At 44.7% G+C, this 25,844-nt stretch overlaps 1 protein-coding gene across 3 annotated transcripts in view; it reads left to right on the top strand.

Annotated features, from left to right (window-relative positions):
* The window catches only part of col6a4a (collagen, type VI, alpha 4a), an 80,479-nt gene that overhangs the window by 46,127 nt on the left and 8,508 nt on the right, over positions 1 to 25,844 (top strand). For all 3 annotated transcript variants that reach the window (XM_034201294.1, XM_034201295.1, XM_034201297.1), the window contains 20 exons: positions 49 to 93; positions 2,469 to 2,522; positions 2,839 to 2,901; positions 4,839 to 4,904; positions 5,058 to 5,111; positions 5,775 to 5,810; positions 6,697 to 6,759; positions 7,202 to 7,264; positions 9,770 to 9,832; positions 10,397 to 10,459; positions 10,929 to 10,979; positions 11,124 to 11,159; positions 11,269 to 11,331; positions 13,543 to 13,605; positions 16,388 to 16,423; positions 19,564 to 19,600; positions 19,685 to 19,696; positions 21,104 to 21,597; positions 22,152 to 22,242; positions 25,102 to 25,415. In XM_034201294.1, coding sequence (XP_034057185.1) covers positions 49 to 93; positions 2,469 to 2,522; positions 2,839 to 2,901; positions 4,839 to 4,904; positions 5,058 to 5,111; positions 5,775 to 5,810; positions 6,697 to 6,759; positions 7,202 to 7,264; positions 9,770 to 9,832; positions 10,397 to 10,459; positions 10,929 to 10,979; positions 11,124 to 11,159; positions 11,269 to 11,331; positions 13,543 to 13,605; positions 16,388 to 16,423; positions 19,564 to 19,600; positions 19,685 to 19,696; positions 21,104 to 21,597; positions 22,152 to 22,242; positions 25,102 to 25,415 — 1,767 coding nt within the window. The remainder of the gene's footprint in view (positions 1 to 48; positions 94 to 2,468; positions 2,523 to 2,838; positions 2,902 to 4,838; positions 4,905 to 5,057; positions 5,112 to 5,774; positions 5,811 to 6,696; positions 6,760 to 7,201; positions 7,265 to 9,769; positions 9,833 to 10,396; positions 10,460 to 10,928; positions 10,980 to 11,123; positions 11,160 to 11,268; positions 11,332 to 13,542; positions 13,606 to 16,387; positions 16,424 to 19,563; positions 19,601 to 19,684; positions 19,697 to 21,103; positions 21,598 to 22,151; positions 22,243 to 25,101; positions 25,416 to 25,844) is intronic.

The raw sequence follows: 25,844 nt of genomic DNA on the forward strand, positions 1-25,844 counted from the left end.
GAGACACAAACGTTATCAGGGGAAATGATTGATGTTTCTGCCGAACAGGGCGAGGACGGAGAGAACGGTCTGGACGGAGTGGACGGAGAGCAGGTACGAGCTGAAGCAAACACACACATCATCACGTGATCTTCACTATTAGGTTCACAAAAGTTACACTCAGTTTGACCTAGGGATGGGAATTTGAAAGCAAATGTATATTCGGATATTCGACCCCCAAAAAAATGGTTATCCGATTCACCGAAATGTAAATATCCTATAAAAAGTTAAAAAAAAGAATTTAATTTTGAAATAAATAAATCCATGTTCAAATAAGAATAGATCGAAGTCGAATTCATCAAATGTCTTGAACTGGTGATCACAGTTTGAACAGTTGACAGCTATAGGCTACAGCTTTCATGCTTAAAACATAACTTGGTTTTTAAATGAAAGAGGGATCAAACACGAACAACATGACGGGTTAGGGTAACGTAACCCGTGACAACAGAGATCAACAACCTATAGCAGGGCCTATGCACAGAATGCAGCTATTCAATACTCATTATTCTTTAAGAATATGAGCATGTCTACTCAGGGGAGAGGCGATTCACAATCAGGCCAGCTGTAGAGAAGACCCTCTCAGCTGGAATGTGGGCATAAGATGAGGTTTGAGTCTGCGTGGTCTGCGTGCAGGGAGGGGCAGCAGCCATATCATTGGCTAGAACTAGATCTGATGGATTTGGACATAAGATGAGGTTTGAGTCTGCGTGGTCTGCGTGCAGGGAGGGGCAGCAGCCATATCATTGGCTAGAACTAGATCTGATGGATTTGGACATAAGATGAGGTTTGAGTCTGCGTGGTCTGCGTGCAGGGAGGGGCAGCAGCCATATCATTGGCTAGAACTAGATCTGATGGATTTGGACATAAGATGAGGTTTGAGTCTGCGTGGTCTGCGTGCAGGGAGGGGCAGCAGCCATATCATTGGCTAGAACTAGATCTGATGGATTTGGACATAAGATGAGGTTTGAGTCTGCGTGGTCTGCATGCAGGGAGGGGCAGCAGCCATATCATTGGCTAGAACTAGATCTGATGGATTTGGACATAAGATGAGGTTTGAGTCTGCATGGTCTGCATGCAGGGAGGGGCAGCAGCCATATCATTGGCTAGAACTAGATCTGATGGATTTGGACATAAGATGAGGTTTGAGTCTGCGTGGTCTGCATGCAGGGAGGGGCAGCAGCCATATCATTGGCTAGAACTAGATCTGATGGATTTGGACATAAGATGAGGTTTGAGTCTGCATGGTCTGCATGCAGGGAGGGGCAGCAGCCATATCATTGGCTAGAACTAGATCTGATGGATTTGGACATAAGATGAGGTTTGAGTCTGCGTGGTCTGCGTGCAGGGAGGGGCAGCAGCCATATCATTGGCTAGAACTAGATCTGATGGATTTGGACATAAACACAAGTTCAAGGTTCAAGGTTCTTTATTTGTCATACGAACATAGCTAGTAGTTATGTCGATGAAAATCTTAGGTCACAGGCTTCTCAAACAGTGCAACACAATAATACAGAAAAACAGAAAAATATAGTGCAAGTAAATATTAAAAAGTAAATACAAAAAGAAAAATAGTTTTAAAAAAGTGAAATATAACTATAACCGGACGCGAGAGAGAGATCAGCACCTGCAGCTCTGCCCGCTGTGAGGGACCGGTGAGCGAAACACACCTTTAGACCCAACACACTTAGCTATGGCTCTGTCGCATACATTGAATTATTCCATTTGATCATATGTAATCAACTTAGGCACCCCTCCCATAACTCATATTCTCATACCTGAATCATTTTGAATATTCGATGAATCGTTCCCATCCCTAGTTTGACCATCACTTCCAGAGATATCTGTGCTTCCTAAGGTCCAAGGTTCACGGTTACTTTATTTTATAGCACATTTTGAGACACAGAGGCAATTCAAAGTGCTTCACATAGGCATTTAACACATCATTAAAAGCATGAACAAAAACTAAACAATTCATAAAAGCGATAAAATAATGGTTGCAGCTAAAATGTGCAATGATCAGGTTAAAGGGTCTCAGGGTAGGCTGCATTACAAAGAAAGGCTTTCAGGTTAAAGGGGCTCGACCGAACAGTGTAAAGCTTTAAAGGGGCCCTTTAGAGATGTCCCGCCCCTTAGCCTATCACCAAAAAGGTGTTGGATTGATAGCCAATAGGAGCGCAAGTGTAACATAGTGATGTCACTGTGTTCCGGAAGTAAACGAAGGAGTCCATTTGAGGCGTTTCAGGGAGGGAACACAGGATTTTAGCCTCTGCAGACCATTTACATGCACTACAACCTCAGGAGAGGGAACAACACAAGAAGCAGAATAGGGCGTGTGTGTGTGTGTGTGTGTGTGTGTGTGTGTGTGTGTGTGTGTGTGTGTGTGTGTGTGTGTGTGGTGGATTCTCAGTGTGTTTCTGTTCTGTCTGCAGGGACTCGCGGGGAGAGACGGAGCTCGGGGAGAGCTTGGACGCACAGGAAACTCAGTAAACCATTTCATTATATAATAATTGTAGAATTTATAATGTATAGATATTGATGTTAAATGAGCAATACAGATAATTAATCACTATTATTTAATTTTGTTGTTCATTTGTGTACATTTTAATCAATTATATGACTTGAAATTGTCTTATAATAATGTAACAGTTTGCAGATATGTTTATATATAATAATTTAACAATATAACGTAATGTTTTTTATTTAAATGAGCACGTTGAACACAGTGTCTCCAGGTAGATTAGAGGAATTGAAGCCTTCTCATTGGTGGAGCTGTTGATTGACAGGTGTTTCTGTCCACAGGGTATCCGGGGCATCAGAGGGGAGGCGGGACTTAAAGGACAGCGAGGACTGAGAGGAGATCCGGTGAGTCAAACGTCTTTAAATCTCTTTTTTATTAATGATGGAAACATTTTGAACATCACACATCAATTAAGGCATTGCACCTGGGTTATAAATATCATTTAAAATAAACAGACAAAAGCAATAAATATTCACATGCCACCTGCCGGTCAAATATATTCTGACTTTAAGTTTAAAAAAATCTCAGAATTCTTAAAAAAAAGTCAGAACTCTGAGAAATAAATTAAGAATTGTGAGATCTTTCAAAAATATACATATATATTTTGTATTAAAGTCAGAATTCTGAGAAAAGTCAGATTTTTAAAACAGAAGAAAGCAAAAAAGATTCTCCCAGAATTCCAATTTCTTTCTCAGAAATTGGAGATTGAAGTGGAAATTCGACGGACAGCAAGTCAAACATTCTTATAAATAGTTTTTACTTTATTCTATTCTAAAATCTGACTCTTCTGAATTCTGAAAAAGAAAAAGTCAGAATTGTGAGATTTTCAGATTTTTCAATTTCCTCAGAATTCTGACTTTACTTTTGGTCAGATCTCAAAAACATGTTCACATGTGGCCCTGACGCTCTTCAGTACACTACGAGGCCCATTTACAACTAGCCACATGTAAACACAAGACACACCCATTCTGCCTGAACAACTTTACGTAAATTATTGTCTTTTAATGTCGGCAACAGAAAGGTGAAGATGTTTTATCATGCTTTTATCGAAAGTGTGCTCTCCTTCGGCATTATATGCTGGTTCGGCAACGCAACTGAGGCTCATAAAAAGTCGGTCAGGAGGGCCGTAACATTGTCCAGTAAATTGACAGGAATCTCATTTGCTAATATAGAAAGCTTATACAAGGACAGAGTTTTAAATTTGAGGCCCCCTCTCGCCTCTTACTTTGAACTGTTGCCATCCGGGCGGAGATATCGTGCCCCTTATTTCAAAAAGAAGAGATCGAGGCTGTCTTTCGTCCCACAAGCCATCAAACTCCTGAATCAACGATGGCTAGGACGCACTGTTTACCCAGCTGGTCTGGCCCTGTCCCCCCTATTTCGCAAATGAGGGGCTATTGGCCGCTTGTCATGTCTGCCGATATCTGGTTTTCTTATGTCTTTATCTGTGTCTGTGTTGTTGTCAGTGACGTATTGTCTTAACTTTTTAAATGCCTCTGTGATGTGCTGCAACCCATTTTCCCCTCGGGGACTAATAAACGAATACTATACAAATCAGTGCTTAGATTTTTGCACATATCCAAAAAAACAGCTGATCTTAAATAATGTTTAAAAGTCTCTTCTTCTGTTTGCATGAGATGTGTCCAACATGTATTCAGAATAGCACGTGTTAGTGTGCAGGGTGAGGTTCTCTGCTCTGCTGTTTCCAATGAAGAGGATTGAGAGACTTCTGCAGATTGTAGAGGGATTTGGCGAACCCAAATGTTTGACTTAGCCGTGGATTTCTGAGAAGTCATTCATTTGTTGTGTTTCATTGAATGTGATGCTTTAGTGTTTAAGCTATGTAGATGGTGTGAATGTGAGTAGCTTATTGGAGAGGAGGGAGAGCAGTCCCCGAGGAAACATTCACGACCACAAACGAGGGAGTTTGTTTATCTTAAGGCAAAACAAGATATACAAAGTTTAAAGCAACACACACACACACACACACACACACACACACACACACACACACACACACACACTCACACTAACTCATGCTATGTCTCTGTGTCACATTCTAAACATCATTAATGTCTAGACTCTAGAGAGTAGATCCAATAACAGGGAAACGTCCAAACACAGCTGGAGGCTCGTCTAAACGAAACTCTGTGTGTGTGTGTGTGTGTGTGTGTGTGTGTGTGTGTGTGTGTGTGTGTGTGTGTGTGTGTGTGTGTGTGTGTGTGTGTGTGTGTGTGTGTGTGTGTGTGTGTGTGTGTGTGTGTGTTTCCTCTGAGTGCAGGGGGAGCCCGGCGCTGATAACACCAGCCCAGGAGCCAAAGGAGAACCTGGGAACCCTGGGTTACCGGTGAGAAGAAGAATCTTTACTAGCAGCTGTCTGCTGTGCACGTGTTATCACAGCTGTTATCTTCAGCACCCGGGTTTGGGAGAACCACGGCGTGAGAAAAAGCGAATCATGGTCCATGAGTTTGCTCAGATGTTTTTGTGCTTGAATCCACAGGGGGGCCCCGGTGTGGACGGGCGACTCGGGGAGAGCGGAGTCGTTGGAAACTCGGTGAGATTCTGTAGTGACATGTCTCTGTGCTAAACACCATTTAGTAACAGTGTGACAGTTTACTTGTTATTGGTACAGGCGTATGTTTGGGCTTCTATTTCCCTTCCAGTAATACTCAATGTTGTGATTTGCTACAAGACCTTATTGAAATCAAATGGTTTGCTTTGCAACCCAGTTAAAGTTGCATTTCCCAGTTTGATGCTTTCAGGATTTCAGCTCGTCTCATTCCTGCAAATCTGCAGAGCAACTCCTCCTTTTCCCTTCAATGGGAACTCAGTAGGAACATTAGTTGATTTTCTAACTTAGACCCCGTTTATACTATTATTACAGCTGTTTTATACCCAACAGTATATATATATATATATATATATATATATATACTGTTCAGTATATATATATATATATATATATATATATACTGTTCCTTTTTTAATTGTTATTATTCTTGTGTAAACTCCTAGCTGTCCTCCCTTGAGTTGCAACCTTTTTCTAACAGGAATGAATAAAGGTTTATCTTATTTATGTTTCTTGACTCGTTTCAAAAGAATGTATCTCCATTAGTCGCTGAGACGTGAGCGAGTATCCAGTGAGCATGGGAGGGTTAGAGTGTGTTAACGAGTTACTCTGCATCACTCTTCAAATGTTGTGTTTGCTGCTGTTCAGGGTCCAGACGGGAGAAGAGGGCCGCTGGGTGAGAAGGTGAGAAGAACTCACTCTGCATACACACACACACACACAAACACACACACACACACACACACACACACACACACACACATTCACACACACACCACACACACACACCACCGCACGCACGCACACACACATACACACACACACACACACACACACACACACACACCACACACACCACACACACACACACATGCACACATGCACACACACACACACACTCACACTCTCACACGCACACACACTCACTCACACACACACACACATATACACACTCACACTCTCACACACACTCACACACACACACACACACACACATTTCACACTCACACGAGCACTACGCACAACACACACGCACAACACATAGACGCAACGCACACGCACGCACACGCACACACACGCACGCACACACACACGCACGCACACGCACGACACACCACACGCACCACACGCACACCACTCAACACCACACACTACCTCACGTCCACACACACTCACTCACACACTCACACTCACCACACACACTCACTCACACTCACACTCACTCACACACACTCACTCACACTCACTCACACACACTCACTCACACACACTCACTCACACACACTCACTCACACGGCAATGAATGATATGATTTGTAAATATGAAAAGAAATGTAACAAAAGGTTTTCATAAATACCTATTTTAGGACGTTTTTGGCGTATTTTGACCTCTCAGAGAACCAGAGTCGTTAACAAGATCAAAATGATACCCAACCGTACTGTGTGTGTGTGTGTGTGTGTGTGTGTGTGTGTGTGTGTGTGTGTGTGTGTGTGTGTGTGTGTGTGTGTGTGTGTGTGTGTGTGTGTGTGTGTGTGTGTGTGTGTGTGTGTGTGTGTGTGTCCTCCTGCAGGGTGCACCTGGACAGCCTGGAGTTCTGGGACTCCAAGGCGTCGCCGGTGCTTCAGGTCCACAGGTGAGCGAGTATATAGGGGGGGGGGGGAAATACATTTTAATATTTAGTATTATTGCAAAAAAGTATCCATTGATCTTCCCTTGCAGAGCCTCATGTTATACATATCTATAATCTATACGTTTCATTTGTATGTCTTTTTAAGATGGAGTCATCACAGAAGTGTTCTGATTCTGATCTTAGTGAAAATAAGCATGTTTGGTATATTTGGAAGAATTGACAGACAGAGCTCGAAACTCATCCTGAATAACCTTCATGTTATTTATTTAATATTTAAATATCTGCTCTGTTTTGGATTTGTTTCATTCCCTCTCACGCACCTGCTCCTGCTGGTGTGTGTGAGCGTCTGCCACGGTGTTTCCTGCATGTGGCTTTTTTAATGAATAATGCAAATGAAAAACAACATGTTTTCATATTGTTAAATGAATCCATGTTTTGTCTGCAGGGTCTCAGAGGGGTCAGAGGTCAACCTGGACCGAGAGGACTCGCTGGCCCGCCTGGACTTCAGGTGAGTGCACATGCTCCGGTGGATTATTAAAAGACAGTTGAAGAGCAGGTTGAGTTTAGTGTTTGTTATCGAGTGCAGTTTCCAGCTTAGAGCCCTGACATGTGGAGTGACCCAAAGATAGAAGTGTGAAGTCGGGTCTCCAGCAGCGTCCATGCTAACCTGCCGGAGGAACGACTGAAGGAACACCAGTAGAGGACTCAATAGCACGACTCGGGGACAGAGGCTTGGGTTGCAAAAGGTTCTTTATAGCAGAGGTTCGGTACACGGGAGATCAGTCGGTAAGGCAACCAAAACGCACGAGGGTTAGGACACGAAGCAGGACACGAAGCAGGACACGAAGCAGGACAGGAAGCAGGACACGAAGCAGGACACGAAGCAGGACACGAAGCAGGGTCAGGACACGAAGCAGGGTCAGGACACGAAGCAGGACACGAAGCAGGGTCAGGACACGAAGCAGGGTCAGGACACGAAGCAGGACACGAAGCAGGGTCAGGACACGAAGCAGGGTCAGGACACGAGGAATCAAGATACTAGTAGGAATAAGGTGCAGGGGGCGTGTGGTGCAGTGGGTGGTGCCTTGGTGTTGGGATCAGGGGGTCACAGGTTCAAACCCCACTGCAGTCAGCATGTCGTTGTGTCCCTGAGACTCTTCACCCCAAAGTGCTCCTGTGGGGATTGCCCTCAGTATTGAAGTCGCTTTGGATAAAAGCGTCTAACAAGTGACATGTGATGCGATGTGAACAAAGACGAACTGGCACTGAGGGAATGTGGACGTCGACAGCGGGAGGGATGATGATGGGAAGCAGGTGGAGTTCAATCAAGGGCAGGAAAGCTGGAACTGAAGCGAGAACAGGAATAATGACACATCAACATGCTGGCTGGGACCGTGCAGCCGGATGCTAGCCTGCATGTGTTGAGCAATGTGCACGGTTACCATGGCAGCGTTCACTCAAATGAAACTCATGATATCCTTTTGGGACATATTCGGACGGTTTTGGGGGTTCTTGAGGCTGAATCCATTTCTGACATGTTCTGGATCATAAATAGCAGTTTCAACCAGAGAGTGGTCATACCTGTTCTCTCTGTGGACTGATTCTGACTACCATGAGTAGAGTTGGACCATTGGACATAGAGAGCACACGATGAACTTATTACCTCTACTGTGGACACTTGTTTTTCAAATAAATAAGCAATCTGTCCGATCCAGATCATCCAGAGTCCCGTAAATCTTCCAAATCGTCCCAAAATTAATCAAAAATCAGTCCACAGAGAACAGATACGTCCTCTTTCTGGTTCAAACTGACATCGTTGATCCAGAAAATGTCAGAAATGGATTAAGCATCCTCACTAACCTCCAGCACTGTCCAAATCAGACACTTGTTTAAGTAAAGTCCACTACAATCCTTAATAATGCTAATTAACAACATTTTTGCTCATAGTGTTAATGTCCCAACATCTGCAGGTTAGCATCCGGCAGTTTCTATGAGCTGGAGACCCTACTGTACATTTCTATCATCACACTTTGGGGTCCTCTACATTTCCCAGCAGGACTCTAAATCTGGAAACAGACCACCTGTCAAAGTGTTCTGCTTCCTCTGAGTAGGACTAACAGCAGCAGATTAGAACATTACATTACTTTACATTACATTACATTACATTACATTACATTACATTACATTACATTACATTTAGCTGACGCTTTTATCCAAAGCGACTTACAATAAGTACATTCGACCAGGAAGACACAACCTTGAAGAAAACAGAATCATATAAGTACATCAGGTTTCATAGAGCCAAACATTTCAAGTGCTACTCAACTGGCTTTAGATAAGCCAGTCCTTTATTAGTATATAAGTGCTTCGTTAATAGTTCTATCGCTCGAACCGATCCAAACACTTTTCCAGCCAAAGACACAGCAGCGGTAGAACTCCTCCTCTTGGTCCCTCGGGGGCATTGATTGGTCCTTAATGCTCGACAGATGAACGTTTATCCTGCAGCGCGAGGAAGTGTCGGTTCATTCTGTGGGTTTCAGATTTGACACTTTAATGACGCTGCGAGTTGTAAATCCTGAATCTGACCCGCCTCGCAGCTGGGGCTCAGACATGCTTCCTCTCAGTTATTTACAGACAATAACTCTGAACAGATTTGGGAAGTGGACGGAAATATCCCCATGTTTTATAGATCTGACCCGCCCTGAAAACGACCTTTACTCATGAGGTCGAGGTATGAACTCAGCCACATAAATAACTCATTCCTTCCAAATGACTAATTGGGTGGAAGAAGTGTCGCCGGGAAGATTAACGGCATATTGTGTAACAGCTGACTGGGAATATGTTTCTACGGAAGAGGATAAGGGCTTGTGCACATTTTCTTTTTATGTAAACAAATTTGAACCCTTCATTTATATTTCAGGATCAAATATGAGGGCGCTCTGGATATGACATTCTCTCTCCTCGTGTTTTGTGATTAAAATGATTCCCAACGTTCTCTCCTGTCTTCCTGCAGGGAGGCCCGGGGACAGCTGGAGGCCAGGGGTCCGTGGGGCGGCAAGGAGCCAACGGACAGAAGGTGACACACACACACACACACACACAAATCATCCATAAAACACAAACCGGGTTCAGGAAGCCAGAGTAATACTGACTGACTGACGGATGTAAATAAAGAAATCTGATCAAACGTAGAAACGCCCACAACTACATTTAATTTAAAAATACTCCATTATTACACCCATGTTATCAAACCCTAATTACACTGTTATCAAACCCTTATTAAACTGTTATTACATGGTTATTAAACCCATTATACACCCATGTAACACCACCCTAACCCTCATATTACACCATAGTTACACTGTTACACCCCTATTTAAAAATACTCCATAGCCAAACACAGAGGAAGGCAAAACAAACAAACACAAGGCAGATATATTACATATTGCACATGTTTTGTATAGGAGTATATAGGAGCCATTTCAAAGCTCTAACTCTAACTGTGTGACTGACAGACGGATTTTGGTCCTTTTTCGAAGCAGAAATGTGAAAAATATGCAAGTTTTTTGACCGACAGACGATGATTACAGGCAGCCTTGGTGTCGTGCTGTAAATGTGACTCTGAGCGTTTGTGTTGAAGGGCCAACCAGGAGATCCAGGAGGGAAGGGGGTCGCAGGGTCCCAGGGGCCCAGAGGCATGCCGGTCAGTGTGTGTGTGTGTGTGTGTGTGTGTGTGTGTGTGTGTGTGTGTGTGTGTGTGTGTGTGTGTGTGTGTGTGTGTGTGTGTGTGTGTGTGTGTGTGTGTGTGTGTGTGTGTGTGTGTGTGTGTGTGTGTGTGTGTGTGTGTGTGTGTGTGTGGCAGTAGTTCAAAGTGTGTTTCTGATTTCTGTGTGTGTTGCGTGTGTGTGTGTGTGTGGATGAGTGTGTGGCAGAAGTTCAAAGTGTGTGTGTGTGTGTGTGTGTGTGTGTGTGTGTGTGTGTGTGTGTGTGTGTGTGTGTGTGTGTGTGTGTGTGTGTGTGTGAGTATGTCGCAGTAATACAAAGTGTGTTTCTCATATGTATGTGTGTGTGTGTGTGTGTGTGTGTGTGTGTGTGTGTGTGTGAGTATGTCGCAGTAATACAAAGTGTGTTTCTCATATGTATGTGTGTGTGTGTGTGTGTGTGTGTCTCAGGGTCAGGACGGTAAAGACGGGTATGGACCTGCAGGGCCGAATGGAGGAAAGGTAGGGGACGCTTTCTCCCCTGATTCATATCACGTATTAAAACATGATAAAGTTAGATGTTAATATGTTGCAAACATTTAGTCGTGTCTTGTTCTGTTTGAGTGCATTAATAACATTACATTTAAAATGTGTTTCTGGTTGAAGGGAGATCCAGGTTTTCCTGGTTACCCCGGGCTGACGGTGAGTTTTCCCTGATGAACACTTTCATATGAAATATCTCCATTCGTAATCACGATGTCATTAAACGATGAAACGCTAAATTAATGAATACAACTATTTCTGTGTTCAGGGAGAGAGCGGCCTGCAGGGACCCGGAGGGGAGCCCGGGAGGAAAGGGAACGTCGGGCGAGGCGTGAGTCCTTACAGCTAAAATCCACTTCCTCATGTCTCTTCTACATCAACATGTGTCCCCTCTTCTTCATGTCTCTTCTACATCAACATGTGTCCCCTCTTCTTCATGTCTCTTCTACATCAACATGTGTCCCCTCTTCTTCATGTCTCTTCTACATCAACATGTGTCCCCTCTTCTCCATGTCTCTTCTACATCAACATGTGTCCCCTCTTCTTCATGTCTCTTCTACATCAACATGTGTCCCCTCTTCTTCATGTCTCTTCTACATCAACATGTGTCCCCTCTTCTTCATGTCTCTTCTACATCAACATGTGTCCCCTCTTCCTCATGTCTCTTCTACATCAACATGTGTCCCCTCTTCCTCATGTCTCTTCTACATCAACATGTGTCCCCTCTTCTTCATGTCTCTTCTACATCAACATGTGTCCCCCTCTTCTTCATGTCTCTTCTACATCAACATGTGTCCCCCTCTTCTTCATGTCTCTTCTACATCAACATGTGTCCCCTCTTCTCCATGTCTCTTCTACATCAACATGTGTCCCCTCTTCTTCATGTCTCTCTACATCAACATGTGTCCCCTCTTCTTCATGTCTCTTCTACATCAACATGTGTCCCCTCTTCTTCATGTCTCTTCTACATCAACATGTGTCCCCTCTTCTTCATGTCTCTCTACATCAACATTTGTCCCCTCTTCTTCATGTCTCTTCTACATCAACATGTGTCCCCTCTTCTTCATGTCTCTTCTTCATCAACATGTGTCCCCTCTTCTTCATGTCTCTTCTACATCAACATGTGTCCCCTCTTCTTCATGTCTCTTCTACATCAACATGTGTCCCCTCTTCTTCATGTCTCTTCTACATCAACATGTGTCCCCTCTTCTTCATGTCTCTTCTACATCAACATGTGTCCCCTCTTCTTCATGTCTCTTCTACATCAACATGTGTCCCCTCTTCTTCATGTATCTTCTACATCAACATGTGTCCCCTCTTCCTCATGTCTCTTCTACATCAACATGTGTCCCCTCTTCTTCATGTCTCTTCTACATCAACATGTGTCCCCTCTTCTTCATGTCTCTTCTACATCAACATGTGTCCCCTCTTCTTCATGTCTCTTCTACATCAACATGTGTCCCCTCTTCCTCATGTCTCTTCTACATCAACATGTGTCCCCTCTTCTTCATGTGTCTTCTACATCAACATGTGTCCCCTCTTCTTCATGTCTCTTCTACATCAACATGTGTCCCCTCTTCTTCATGTCTCTTCTACATCAACATGTGTCCCCTCTTCTTCATGTCTCTTCTACATCAACATGTGTCCCCTCTTCTTCATGTCTCTTCTACATCAACATGTGTCCCCTCTTCTTCATGTCTCTTCTACATCAACATGTGTCCCCTCTTCTTCATGTCTCTTCTACATCAACATGTGTCCCCTCTTCTTCATGTCTCTTCTACATCACCATGTGTCCCCTCTTCTTCATGTCTCTTCTTCATCAACACGTGTCCCCTCTTCTTCATGTCTCTTCTACATCAACATGTGTCCTCTCTTCTTCATGTCTCTTCTACATCAACATGTGTCCCCTCTTCTTCATGTCTCTTCTACATCAACATGTGTCCCCTCTTCTTCATGTCTCTCCTACATCAACATGGGTCCCCTCTTCTTCATGTCTCTTCTACATCAACATGTGTCCCCTCTTCTTCATGTCTCTTCTACATCAACATGTGTCCCCTCTGTGGAAAGAGACTCTGAAAGTTTCAGGAACAAAGATTTTCTCTCTTTTTGATCCATTTCTATAAAAAACCTGTCTGAAAATGAGCTGATCAGATTTTGGCCACTTTATGATGTCATAACGATGTCTTGTCTTGTGTAGCCATTAGCCAATCAGTAACCAAGGTAACCCCCCCCCCCCCCCCTTATCACCTGAATCTCCTCCTAGAGCTCCATTGAGTTATTTGTAACCAAATGTCTCTCAGAGGGGCGTGGGGAGGGGCTCCTTGTTTTCATCTAAAGTAACAGACAGAGAATCAGCACTTTGGAAACAGGGCTGAAACAGAGGGGGTTATGGGTAATGCTGCAATGATCTGTTTGGTGTTTCAGCCAATCAGAGACAGGCTCTGGATATATCTGAGACCTGTGATATACTGATGTATGATAGGGGAGCTTTAAGTGTATTTTGTTTCTGCTTATCGTGATTTGTTTGGTGTTTGGAACGCAGGGGAACTCGGGCAGTTCCGGAGAATCAGGCGTGGTCGGAGATTCTGGATATCCAGGACACACGGTGAGCATCTCCATCAGACCAGCTTAAATCTGCATACTACCTTAAATATATTCACTTCTAACGGAAAGACATCTACAGGAGTGTATGTCGCGGGGTGGAGCGGCTAGGTGTTAGAAGTCTGGTGCCGACACGCCACCTGGGGGAGTTTCGCCCCCAGGGAATTACAACAACTAGGTCTAATGCTGATAAGGACAATCAGGTTCCTTTCACACCTCGGGCAGAAATATCTAAAAACACCACACACATACATTTGAATAAATACCCACTTTGGGGAACGGTCAGGGCTGGACTTACCACGTTAACAAAAGGGGAGTAAGGGGTCCAAACTAAATCACTGTGACATTGCTAACCACTCAAAACGGACACTTGAAGGAAACCACTGCCACCACCAGGGAGTCTGCCGCCTCAGGCCCACAGCACCTGTCCGGCACAGGATAACATGTTAGGGTTCTGACAGAAGGTTTGTGACAGAAGGATACACAAAGGAAAACAACAAAATACACCAAATCTGAATTAATGTAAACAACACAAATGAAACCAAATTAAAGTAAATGTAAATGACAAATTAAACAATAAGTGTCCTTATAGGATTAGGACAATTCCCTGACGCCAAGAACGGCTCCAGCAACAGGCCAGAGCGAGCAGTCTGGGCCTGTCCACAGCGAGGAGCCACAGTGAGGAGCCACAGCGAGGAGCCACAGTGAGGAGCCACAGTGAGGAGCCACAGTGAGGAGCCACAGCGAGGAGCCAAGCTCACAGAGAGCCCAGACTCACAGAGAGCAAAACTCACAGAGAGCCCAGACTCACAGAGAGCCCAGACTCACAGAGAGCAAACCTCACAGAGAGTCCAGACTCACAGAGAGCCCAGACTCACAGAGAGCAAAACTCACAGAGAGCCCAGACTCACAGAGAGCCCAGACTCACAGAGAGCCCAGACTCACAGAGAGGCCAGACTCACAGAGAGCAAAACTCACAGAGAGTCCAGACTCACAGAGAGCAAAACTCACAGAGAGCCCAGACTCACAGAGAGCCCAGACTCACAGAGAGCCCAGACTCACAGAGAGCCCAGACTCACAGAGAGGCCAGACTCACAGAGAGCAAAACTCACAGAGAGCCCAGACTCACAGAGAGCCCAGACTCACAGAGAGCTCAGACTCACAGAGAGCCCAGACTCACAGAGAGCTCAGACTCACAGAGAGCTCAGACTCACAGAGAGCAAAACTCACAGAGAGCTCAGACTCACAGAGAGCAAAACTCACAGAGAGTCCAGACTCACAGAGAGCCCAGACTCACAGAGAGCTCAGACTCACAGAGAGCCCAGACTCACAGAGAGCTCAGACTCACAGAGAGCTCAGACTCACAGAGAGCTCAGACTCACAGAGAGCCCAGACTCACAGAGAGCTCAGACTCACAGAGAGCTCAGACTCACAGAGAGCAAAACTCACAGAGAGCTCAGACTCACAGAGAGCAAAACTCACAGAGAGCTCAGACTCACAGAGAGCAAAACTCACAGAGAGTCCAGACTCACAGAGAGCTCAGACTCACAGAGAGCAAAACTCACAGAGAGTCCAGACTCACAGAGAGCTCAGACTCACAGAGAGCCCAGACTCACAGAGAGGCCAGACTCACAGAGAGCCCAGACTCACAGAGAGCCCAGACTCACAGAGAGCCCAGACTCACAGAGAGGCCAGACTCACAGAGAGCCCAGACTCACAGAGAGCCCAGACTCACAGAGAGCTCAGACTCACAGAGAGTCTAGACTCACAGAGAGCTCAGACTCACAGAGAGCCCAGACTCACAGAGAGCCCAGACTCACAGAGAGTCCAGACTCACAGAGAGCCCAGACTCACAGAGAGCCCAGACTCACAGAGAGCTCAGACTCACAGAGAGCCCAGACTCACAGGGAGGCCAGACAGCAGCACGGGACGGGAATGATGGCCAAAGGTGGGGAGGGAGAATAGTTACAACACTCCTGGAAAGGGGATTAGAATTACTACCAAATCTGTATGAAAGTGACGGTTTAACTTTCCGTATGGAGGGCTCATACGTACCACCTTGTGCAGCCAGGCGCAGCCACAGAGCCGACAAGGGAGGGAATGAGACCCGCAAATCCCACGGCCAAATCCCGCTGTGACATAAAGAATCGATAAAGCAGGGGAACTACGCAGCAGATTGAAAGAGAGCAGACAACGGCACTCACCAGTTTGAAACGCTGTGATCACGGAGCCTCTGGCGGAGCAAATGCCTCCTCTAACGCCCCGGACCTCAGCTGCGCTAAGATGAGGAAGTGTCCGCAGTGTGCAGCTTGTGTCCATGAATGAATGACAGACTGCAACGTGCTTTACCTGTCCGGTAGAGAGTAGGACATGAACGCTGCCAAGCCAAACAATGTGCGTCACCACGCCAGGCTGCAGCCACCACAGGAGCCGCGGCTCAGAGGGAGAAGACCTCCGCTCACATCCAGACAACATCCTATTTCTAAGCCATCATAAAACACAGCAGAGATTAGCTTTATGGAAGCAGGGCATGCAAAGGCAACAAGCACACACATCTTTGATCAACAAAAGTGCATCAAAAAGGAATACGACAGCGTTTTAGGGCAATTTCAGATTCATCATTTATATTTTAACCAAAAATGATCTTTACTTGCATCCCCGCTAATTGAGCTTGATATGTTCTTGTTACACTTGTATACAACACCTTAAGTCCTGTTAGGTGAATATAAAATGTATTCATAAAATGAATGATAAAAAGGGTAATAATGTCTCTCTTTCTCCTTCAGGGTTCCAGAGGACCTCCTGGACCCAGAGACAAGACTGTACGTCCTCCTTCAAACCAAGTTTCCATGCTTTAATGTTGTATATCAGTGTGTAGTGTCTCTACTTTAAAGAGTCCTCTCCTGCTGGTGTTCAGGTGTATATCAGTATGTAGTGTCTCTACTTTAAAGAGTCCTCTCCTGCTGATGTTCAGGTGTATATCAGTGTGTAGTGTCTCTACTTTAAAGAGTCCTCTCCTGCTGATGTTCAGGTGTATATCAGTATGCAGTGTCTCTACTTTAAAGAGTCCTCTCGCTGATGTTCAGGTGTATTTCAGTATGGAGTGTCTCTACTTTAAAGAGTCCTCTCCTGCTGATGTTCAGGTGTATATCAGTATGTAGTGTCTCTACTTTAAAGAGTCCTCTCCTGCTGATGTTCAGGTGTATATCAGTATGTAGTGTCTCTACTTTAAAGAGTCCTCTCCTGCTGATGTTCAGGTGTATATCAGTATGTAGTGTCTCTACTTTAAAGAGTCCTCTCCTGCTGATGTTCAGGTGTATATCAGTATGTAGTGTCTCTACTTTAAAGAGTCCTCTCCTGCTGATGTTCAGGTGTATATCAGTATGCAGTGTCTCTACTTTAAAGAGTCCTCTCCTGCTGATGTTCAGGTGTATATCAGTATGTAGTGTCTCTACTTTAAAGAGTCCTCTCCTGCTGATGTTCAGGTGTATATCAGTATGTAGTGTCTCTACTTTAAAGAGTCCTCTCCTGCTGATGTTCAGGTGTATATCAGTATGTAGTGTCTCTACTTTAAAGAGTCCTCTCCTGCTGATGTTCAGGTGTATATCAGTATGCAGTGTCTCTACTTTAAAGAGTCCTCTCCTGCTGATGTTCAGGTGTATATCAGTATGTAGTGTCTCTACTTTAAAGAGTCCTCTCCTGCTGATGTTCAGGTGTATATCAGTATGTAGTGTCTCTACTTTAAAGAGTCCTCTCCTGCTGATGTTCAGGTGTATATCAGTAAGTAGTGTCTCTACTTTAAAGAGTCCTCTCCTGCTGATGTTCAGGTGTATATCAGTATGTAGTGTCTCTACTTTAAAGAGTCCTCTCCTGCTGGTGTTCAGGTGTATATCAGTATGTAGTGTCTCTACTTTAAAGAGTCCTCTCCTGCTGATGTTCAGGTGTATATCAGTAAGTAGTGTCTCTACTTTAAAGAGTCCTCTCCTGCTGATGTTCAGGTGTATATCAGTATGTAGTGTCTCTACTTTAAAGAGTATCTCCTGCTTGATGTTCAGGTGTATATCAGTATGTAGTGTCTCTACTTTAAAGAGTCCTCTCCTGCTGATGTTCAGGTGTATATCAGTATGTAGTGTCTCTACTTTAAAGAGTCCTCTCCTGCTGATGTTCAGGTGTATATCAGTATTGTAGTGTCTCTACTTTAAAGAGTCCTCTCCTGCTGATGTTCAGGTGTATATCAGTATGCAGTGTTCTCTACTTTAAAGAGTCCTCTCCTGCTGATGTTCAGGTGTATATCAGTATGTAGTGTCTCTACTTTAAAGAGTCCTCTCCTGCTGATGCTCAGGTGTATATCAGTAGGTAGTGTCTCTACTTTAAAGAGTCCTCTCCTGCTGATGTTCAGGTGTATATCAGTGTGTAGTGTCTCTACTTTAAAGAGTTATCTCCTGCTGATGTTCAGGTGTATATCAGTATGTAGTGTCTCTACTTTAAAGAGTTATCTCCTGCTGATGTTCAGGTGTATATCAGTATGTAGTGTCTCTACTTTAAAGAGTCCTCTCCTGCTGATGTTCAGGTGTATATCAGTATGTAGTGTCTCTACTTTAAAGAGTCCTCTCCTGCTGATGTTCAGGTGTATATCAGTATGTAGTGTCTCTACTTTAAAGAGTCCTCTCCTGCTGATGTTCAGGTGTATATCAGTATGTAGTGTCTCTACTTTAAAGAGTCCTCTCCTGCTGATGTTCAGGTGTATATCAGTGTGTAGTGTCTCTACTTTAAAGAGTCCTCTCCTGCTGATGTTCAGGTGTATATCAGTATGTAGTGTCTCTACTTTAAAGAGTCCTCTCCTGCTGATGTTCAGGTTTATATCAGTATGTAGTGTCTGTACTTTAAAGAGTCCTCTCCTGCTGATGTTCAGGTGTATATCAGTATGTAGTGTCTCTACTTTAAAGAGTCCTCTCCTGCTGATGCTCAGGTGTATATCAGTATGTAGTGTCTGTACTTTAAAGAGTCCTCTCCTGCTGATGTTCAGGTGTATATCAGTATGTAGTGTCTCTACTTTAAAGAGTCCTCTCCTGCTGATGTTCAGGTGTATATCAGTATGTAGTGTCTCTACTTTAAAGAGTCCTCTCCTGCTGATGTTCAGGTGTATATCAGTAGGTAGTGTCTCTACTTTAAAGAGTCCTCTCCTGCTGATGTTCAGGTGTATATCAGTATGTAGTGTCTCTACTTTAAAGAGTCCTCTCCTGCTGATGTTCAGGTGTATATCAGTGTGTAGTGTCTCTACTTTAAAGAGTCCTCTCCTGCTGATGTTCAGGTGTATATCAGTATGTAGTGTCTCTACTTTAAAGAGTCCTCTCCTGCTGATGTTCAGGTGTATATCAGTATGTAGTGTCTCTACTTTAAAGAGTCCTCTCCTGCTGATGTTCAGGTGTATATCAGTATGTAGTGTCTCTACTTAAAGAGTCCTCTCCTGTTGATGTTCAGGTGTATATCAGTATATAGTGTCTCTACTTTAAAGAGTCCTCTCCTGCTGATGTTCAGGTGTATATCAGTATGTAGTGTCTCTACTTTAAAGAGTCCTCTCCTGCTGATGTTCAGGTGTATATCAGTATGTAGTGTCTCTACTTTAAAGAGTCCTCTCCTGCTGATGTTCAGGTTTATATCAGTATGTAGTGTCTGTACTTTAAAGAGTCCTCTCCTGCTGATGTTCAGGTGTATATCAGTATGTAGTGTCTCTACTTTAAAGAGTCCTCTCCTGCTGATGTTCAGGTGTATATCAGTAAGTAGTGTCTCTACTTTAAAGAGTCCTCTCCTGCTGATGTTCAGGAAGTAAACAAAGGAGTCCAATGGAGGGAACCCATGGATTTTAGCCTTTGCAGACCGTAGACATGCACTAAATCCTATATAACAGACTACAGGGAAGTTACAAGTATAAATACTATTTTGTGATTGTGTGTTTTCTCAGGAGTGCCAGCTGATCACCTACATCAGAGACAACTGTGGTGAGAAACACTTCTTCAGAAATATGTATTCATTGTTTGAATAACTGCATTTAGTTTCTAAAATATATTTCTTTCTCTCCACAGCTTGTGCCATGGGTAAGTATCTCCACTTTACCATTGATCGCAGGAGCTTGGCGATGTTGACGCTGGACCAAGGACGGCATCATGCTCTCTTGGAGTTATACATCTTTCTGAATAATAATACATACAATTACTGACTTTTCTTTCATGTTTGCACAGGATAATTAAAGGTGGGGTTTGTAATTTATTTCAGAAACACTTGTTATATTCCATGGAATGCTCTTAACATCCGATAGCAATGAATATCTGAAATGCTTTGACAAAAAATCCATTAAAAAATCTCATCTGTGGAAGCCGTAGCGCTGTAAAAAGCACGACCAATCATCTGAGCCGGCTAAAGTAACTGGATGGCCTACCTGCCTGTCAGCCTTCCATCTGGGCACAAACTTACCTCGTGCCCTCATTGGTCATGTGCGCGTTCGTGTGTGTTGGAGGAGGGGCTCTGTGAGGAAGTGGAAGATTTTTCCGGTTGTGTATTTTCAAATTCTAGCGCACTCAAGCTGGTTTCTCCAAAATGACCTACCCCACCTTTAAGTTAACTGTTAAATATTTAACGAATCGTAGCCTTTCTAGTAAATTACCCACTGTATTGTCTCTTTTGAAGTTTTGCTCACATCATTTGGCTTTTTCTTTTCTTAAACATGCCACTTTAATGTTGGATACTCATGTTTGTTAATCTATAAAGCCTGCTGAGACAAACCTCCCTGTTCACCATGGCCTTTGACCCCTAACCCATCACAGCCCCCTGCTTCCACTCCTATTTATTTAATAATTTACTTTATTAATTGCCCTTATTGTTTGCTTGTTTGTTCACCATGTAAGGTGGCCTTGGCTGCTATACACATTTAATCCATTATTATTATTATAATTTTTGTATTTGCTGTATCATTTTTCACAAGCTAAAGCTTAAAGCAGGGGGTCCAAACTTTTTCACCGAGGGCCACATACAGAAAAATATAGGAAGGGCTGGGCCACTCATAGAGGTTAGGTATATTCCCTCGTATGTTCAGTTATAAGTTAGCAACATGTAGGTTAGGCTCGATACTTGAATAAGGAAACGACAGCCTATCACAGCTCTCTATAGGGTTCATTACTTTAGTCGGCAGCTCATCCCTTAAACAGACGCCTCAGAGTGATACGGAGAAATATGAAGGGTCTATTTCAAGCTTGTTATGTAAATAAGTTATTGGGCTTTTTTTATCAACGAACATTTGTTTCCATCTTTAACTGACTGTATTTGAAGTGGGCTTCGTAACACATGAACACTACTGTGTAATATGTGTTTTCACCTAGAACTACAATACAAGACAAGCACGAGTTTCATTTGTGGGCCATATAAAGTTTGGACTCCCCTGGCTTAAAGCATTACATGATCACAGTGTTCCTATGTCCTTATCATCACCTCTTCTTCGTTGGTTTCAGACCGCTTGTTGTGCCCGGCCTTCCCCACGGAGCTGGTTCTGGGGCTGGACATGTCGCAGAACGTGACCCCGGCGGCCTTCGAGAGGCAGCGCTCCGCCCTGCTGTCTCTGCTGGAGGACGTCTCCGTCTCCGAGAGCAACTGTCCGACGGGGGCCCGGGTGGCCGTGGTGGGATTCAGCGCCCACACCAAGTACCTGATCCGCTTCCAGGACTACCGGACCAAGACGCAGCTGCTGGAGCTGCTGAGGAACGTGGCCCTGGAGAGGACGTCCAGCCGGCGCCAGCTGGGGGCCGCCATGCGCTTCGTGGGGCAGCACGTCTTCAAGCGTGTGCGAGCGGGGGTGATGATGAGGAAGGTGGCCGTCTTCCTCTCCAACGGGCCATCGCAGGACGTGGATGACATCGTCACCGCCACCATGGAGTACCGCGGCCTCAACATCGTCCCCGCCGTCATCTCGCTGAAGAACGATAACAACACCGCCGAGGCTCTGAAGGTGGGAGTCTCACTTCTTCTTTTTCCTATGCATACTTCCTGCCTGTCTTCTTCTGCTGTTCCCTTTAGTGTTTACTTCCTGCCTGTCTTCTTCTGCTGTTCCCTTTAGTGTTTACTTCCTGCCTGTTTTTAAACCTCTTCTCCCCGTAATCCTCCTTAGTAACGGTCATTATTTTAATAAGCAGAGGTGTGTTATCAAGTATTAACAACCTCTGAAACGTCCAAATTGACCAATCAGAATGGAGTATTCAACGAAGCAGTGTAATAGAAAGTAAGTATTGAAGCTAGAGAATCTGAACAGCTCTTGTCATGACCGACGCTTAGAGACTTCTGGGTAATATCACTTCATGAGGAACCCTGGAGTCATGGAGGTGTTTCAGGAGGGAATGCAATGCAAACTCTCTCAGAGATTGTATCATCCTCTCTGAACATCTGAGCTCCTAGGAGTTCTCAGATGAACCGCCCACAGACTCCTGAGCGTTAGGGAAACTGTCTCTGTATTTTAGATGAATGTGTTTGTGTTATCTCTCTAAGAGCTGCTGTTTGTGATCTCAGGTGGACGACTCAGGATCCTCCATTTTCACGGTGCTGGGGAGGAACCCGGCTGCTGACCTGAGGAAGGTCAAGAACTGTGCCATCTGTTACGGTATGCAGCCACATCTCTTCTTTTTAAACTGCTGTTCATTGTTTTAAAGGTCCCATGTCATGGCCATCTCTACTGATCATAGTTCCATTGTTGAGGTCTACTAGAATAGATGTACATTGTTCAATGTTCCAAACTCACATTGGTTTCTCAAACAGCATCTCTGTATAGTATGTGTATTCACTCTCTGTCCTAAACGGCTTGTTGGAGCTCCTGCCCCCCCCCTCCCTGTGAGCCCAGTGGCCGTCTGCGAGACAGCGAGACACAGCGAAACCCAGCCCGAACACACACACACACACACCCGCAGCCTGGCTGTGAGTCGGTGTGCTCACACACCGACTCACAGCCTCGCCGCGTCCCGCCGTCTCAGGGAGGAGAAATCGGCGGAGCTGCAGCTGAGAAAAGATTGAGTGTGTGTGAGGAAGTCCGTGGATTGGTCAATTTGGACCAATCCGTGGATGTAACTTAAAGGCTCAATGGACCAATGGTTCCATTTGGGTATGGGCATGTCACTGTACCCACGAAGAAAAAGAGAAATCTCCAACGAGGCGTTCTGGGGCAGCACAGACAGGTCTTCTCTGTGTTAGTGTTTTACTCCCTACAGGGTGCACTTTGAGGGTTTGGGACTCTGCAGACCGTTTACATGCAGAAAAACCTTCAAAACACACAAGGGGACGGGTAAGAACCAGAAGAGCATGACATGGGACCTTTAAAAGAGAAAATATAAAGAGCAAAGAGAGAGCTGTAAGGTATCAGCATGTTACTCATATTCTGAAAGTGTCTCTCCTTTAAAGAGTCCTCTCCTGCTGATGTTCAGGTGTATATCAGCATGTAGTGTCTCTACTTTAAAGAGTCCTCTCCTGCTGATGTTCAGGTGTATATCAGTGTGCAGTGTCTCTACTTTAAAGAGTCCTCTCCTGCTGATGTTCAGGTGTATATCAGTATGTAGTGTCTCTACTTTAAAGAGTCCTCTCCTGCTGATGTTCAGGTGTATATCAGTATGTAGTGTCTCTACTTTAAAGAGTCCTCTCCTGCTGATGTTCAGGTGTATATCAGTATGTAGTGTCTCTACTTTAAAGAGTCCTCTCCTGCTGATGTGCAGGTGTATATCAGTATGTAGTGTCTCTACTTTAAAGAGTCCTCTCCTGCTGATGTTCAGGTGTATATCAGTATGTAGTGTCTCTACTTTAAAGAGTCCTCTCCTGCTGATGTTCAGGTGTATATCAGTATGTAATGTCTCTACTTTAAAGAGTCCTCTCCTGCTGATGTTCAGTGTATATCAGTATGTAATGTCTCTACTTTCAAGAGTCCTCTCCTGCTGATGTTCAGGTGTATATCAGTGTGCAGTGTCTCTACTTTAAAGAGTCCTCTCCTGCTGATGTTCAGGTGTATATCAGTATGTAGCGTCTCTACTTTAAAGAGTCCTCTCCTGCTGATGTTCAGGTGTATATCAGTATGTAGTGTCTCTACTTTAAAGAGTTCTCTCCTGCTGATGTTCAGGTGTATATCAGTATGTAGTGTCTCTACTTTAAAGAGTCCTCTCCTGCTGATGTTCAGGTGTATATCAGTATGTAGCGTCTCTACTTTAAAGAGTCCTCTCCTGCTGATGTTCAGGTGTATATCAGTATGTAGTGTCTCTACTTTAAAGAGTCCTCTCCTGCTGATGTTCAGGTGTATATCAGTATGTAGCGTCTCTACTTTAAAGAGTCCTCTCCTGCTGATGTTCAGGTGTATATCAGTATGTAGCGTCTCTACTTTAAAGAGTCCTCTCCTGCTGATGTTCAGGTGTATATCAGTATGTAGTGTCTCTACTTTAAAGAGTCCTCTCCTGCTGATGTTCAGGTGTATATCAGTATGTAGTGTCTCTACTTTAAAGAGTTCTCTCCTGCTGATGTTCAGGTGTATATCAGTATGTAGCGTCTCTACTTTAAAGAGTCCTCTCCTGCTGATGTTCAGGTGTATATCAGTATGTAGTATCTCTACTTTAAAGAGTCCTCTCCTGCTGATGTTCAGGTGTATATCAGTATGTAGTGTCTCTACTTTAAAGAGTCCTCTCCTGCTGATGTTCAGGTGTATATCAGTATGTAGCGTCTCTACTTTAAAGAGTCCTCTCCTGCTGATGTTCAGGTGTATATCAGTATGTAGTGTCTCTACTTTAAAGAGTCCTCTCCTGCTGATGTTCAGGTGTATATCAGTATGTAGCGTCTCTACTTTAAAGAGTCCTCTCCTGCTGATGTTCAGGTGTATATCAGTATGTAGTGTCTCTACTTTAAAGAGTCCTCTCCTGCTGATGTTCAGGTGTATATCAGTATGTAGTGTCTCTACTTTAAAGAGTCCTCTCCTGCTGATGTTCAGGTGTATATCAGTATGTAGTGTCTCTACTTTAAAGAGTCCTCTCCTGCTGATGTTCAGGTGTATATCAGTATGTAGTGTCTCTACTTTAAAGAGTTCTCTCCTGCTGATGTTCAGGTGTATATCAGTATGTAGTGTCTCCATGCTTTAATGTTCAAAAAGCTCTTTATTCTTCTCATACTGTCTGTGCTGCAGCACCTCTTTTCACCCTCTGTCTGAAACCAGAGCCCAGTCTGCTCTGATTGATTAGCTGGCCGGCTCTGTTGTGATTGGTCAACCTCTTAGAGATGTTCCACGTACAATGTATTGGAGCGCTAGCCAATAGGAGCGTCAGTGTTCCAGAGTGATGTCACCATGTTCCAGAAGTAAATAAAGGAGTCTGTCCAGTTTTGTATTACTTTAGCATGATGGCCTTTTCTGTAGATTGTGAGGAGAGGGTCAAAGGGTATATTTACTCAGATTAACCCGTATCCGATGTCCTGAGTAATGTTGCCTGTGGTGTTCCCTCAGACCCGTGCCAGCGCTCGCAGCAGTGCTCCTTCATCCTGGACCCGCTGGCGCCTCAGGAGGCGGATGTGGACCTGGTTCTGGTTCTGGACAGCTCCAGGGAGGTGCAGGCTGACGAGTACTCCGGCATGCAGCAGCTGCTGGGCTCCGTGGTGGAGCAGCTGGCCGTGAGCCCCACCCCCCGCAGGCCCGGATCAGGGGCCCGGGTGGCCCTCGTCCAGCAGAGCGGCTTCCGGGCCCCCAAGGTGGAGTTTGGGTTCGGGACCTTCCAGACCTCCGGCCAGATGAAGAGGCACCTGATGAACATGACGCAGCAGGTACACCGTCCCTGATACCAATACTATGTTAGGAGAATAAAGTGGTACATGTTAGGCAGCAGAACAGACCCAGGTGCAGACACAGACAGTAGCATTTGGAAAAAGGTTTATTTTCTGGGGGGGGGAAAGCTGGGTTGATCAGAGCTGAGATGGGGGGTCCGGGGTGTGAAGGGAAGCCGAATGGGAGGGAATCCGGTCAGAGGTTGTGGGTCTGAGCGGTCTACAGGGGCTGGAGCAGAGCAGGCAGGACTGCAGGGGAACACAGACAGAACAGGATCAATCTCTAACATGACCTGGCTTGATGTATACGCTGAGGAGCAGCTTCTACCATCTGGCAGCGTGGATGAGTCAGGCTTCAGCTGGTGGGGGGCTGCTCTGGCTCCAGCACACCTGCAGACACTCAGACAGGGAGAACCACTGATCAATGAT

The sequence above is a fragment of the Gymnodraco acuticeps genome, unplaced genomic scaffold (genome assembly GCF_902827175.1).
Source record: "Gymnodraco acuticeps unplaced genomic scaffold, fGymAcu1.1, whole genome shotgun sequence".
Taxonomy (NCBI): Eukaryota; Metazoa; Chordata; class Actinopteri; order Perciformes; family Bathydraconidae; genus Gymnodraco; species Gymnodraco acuticeps.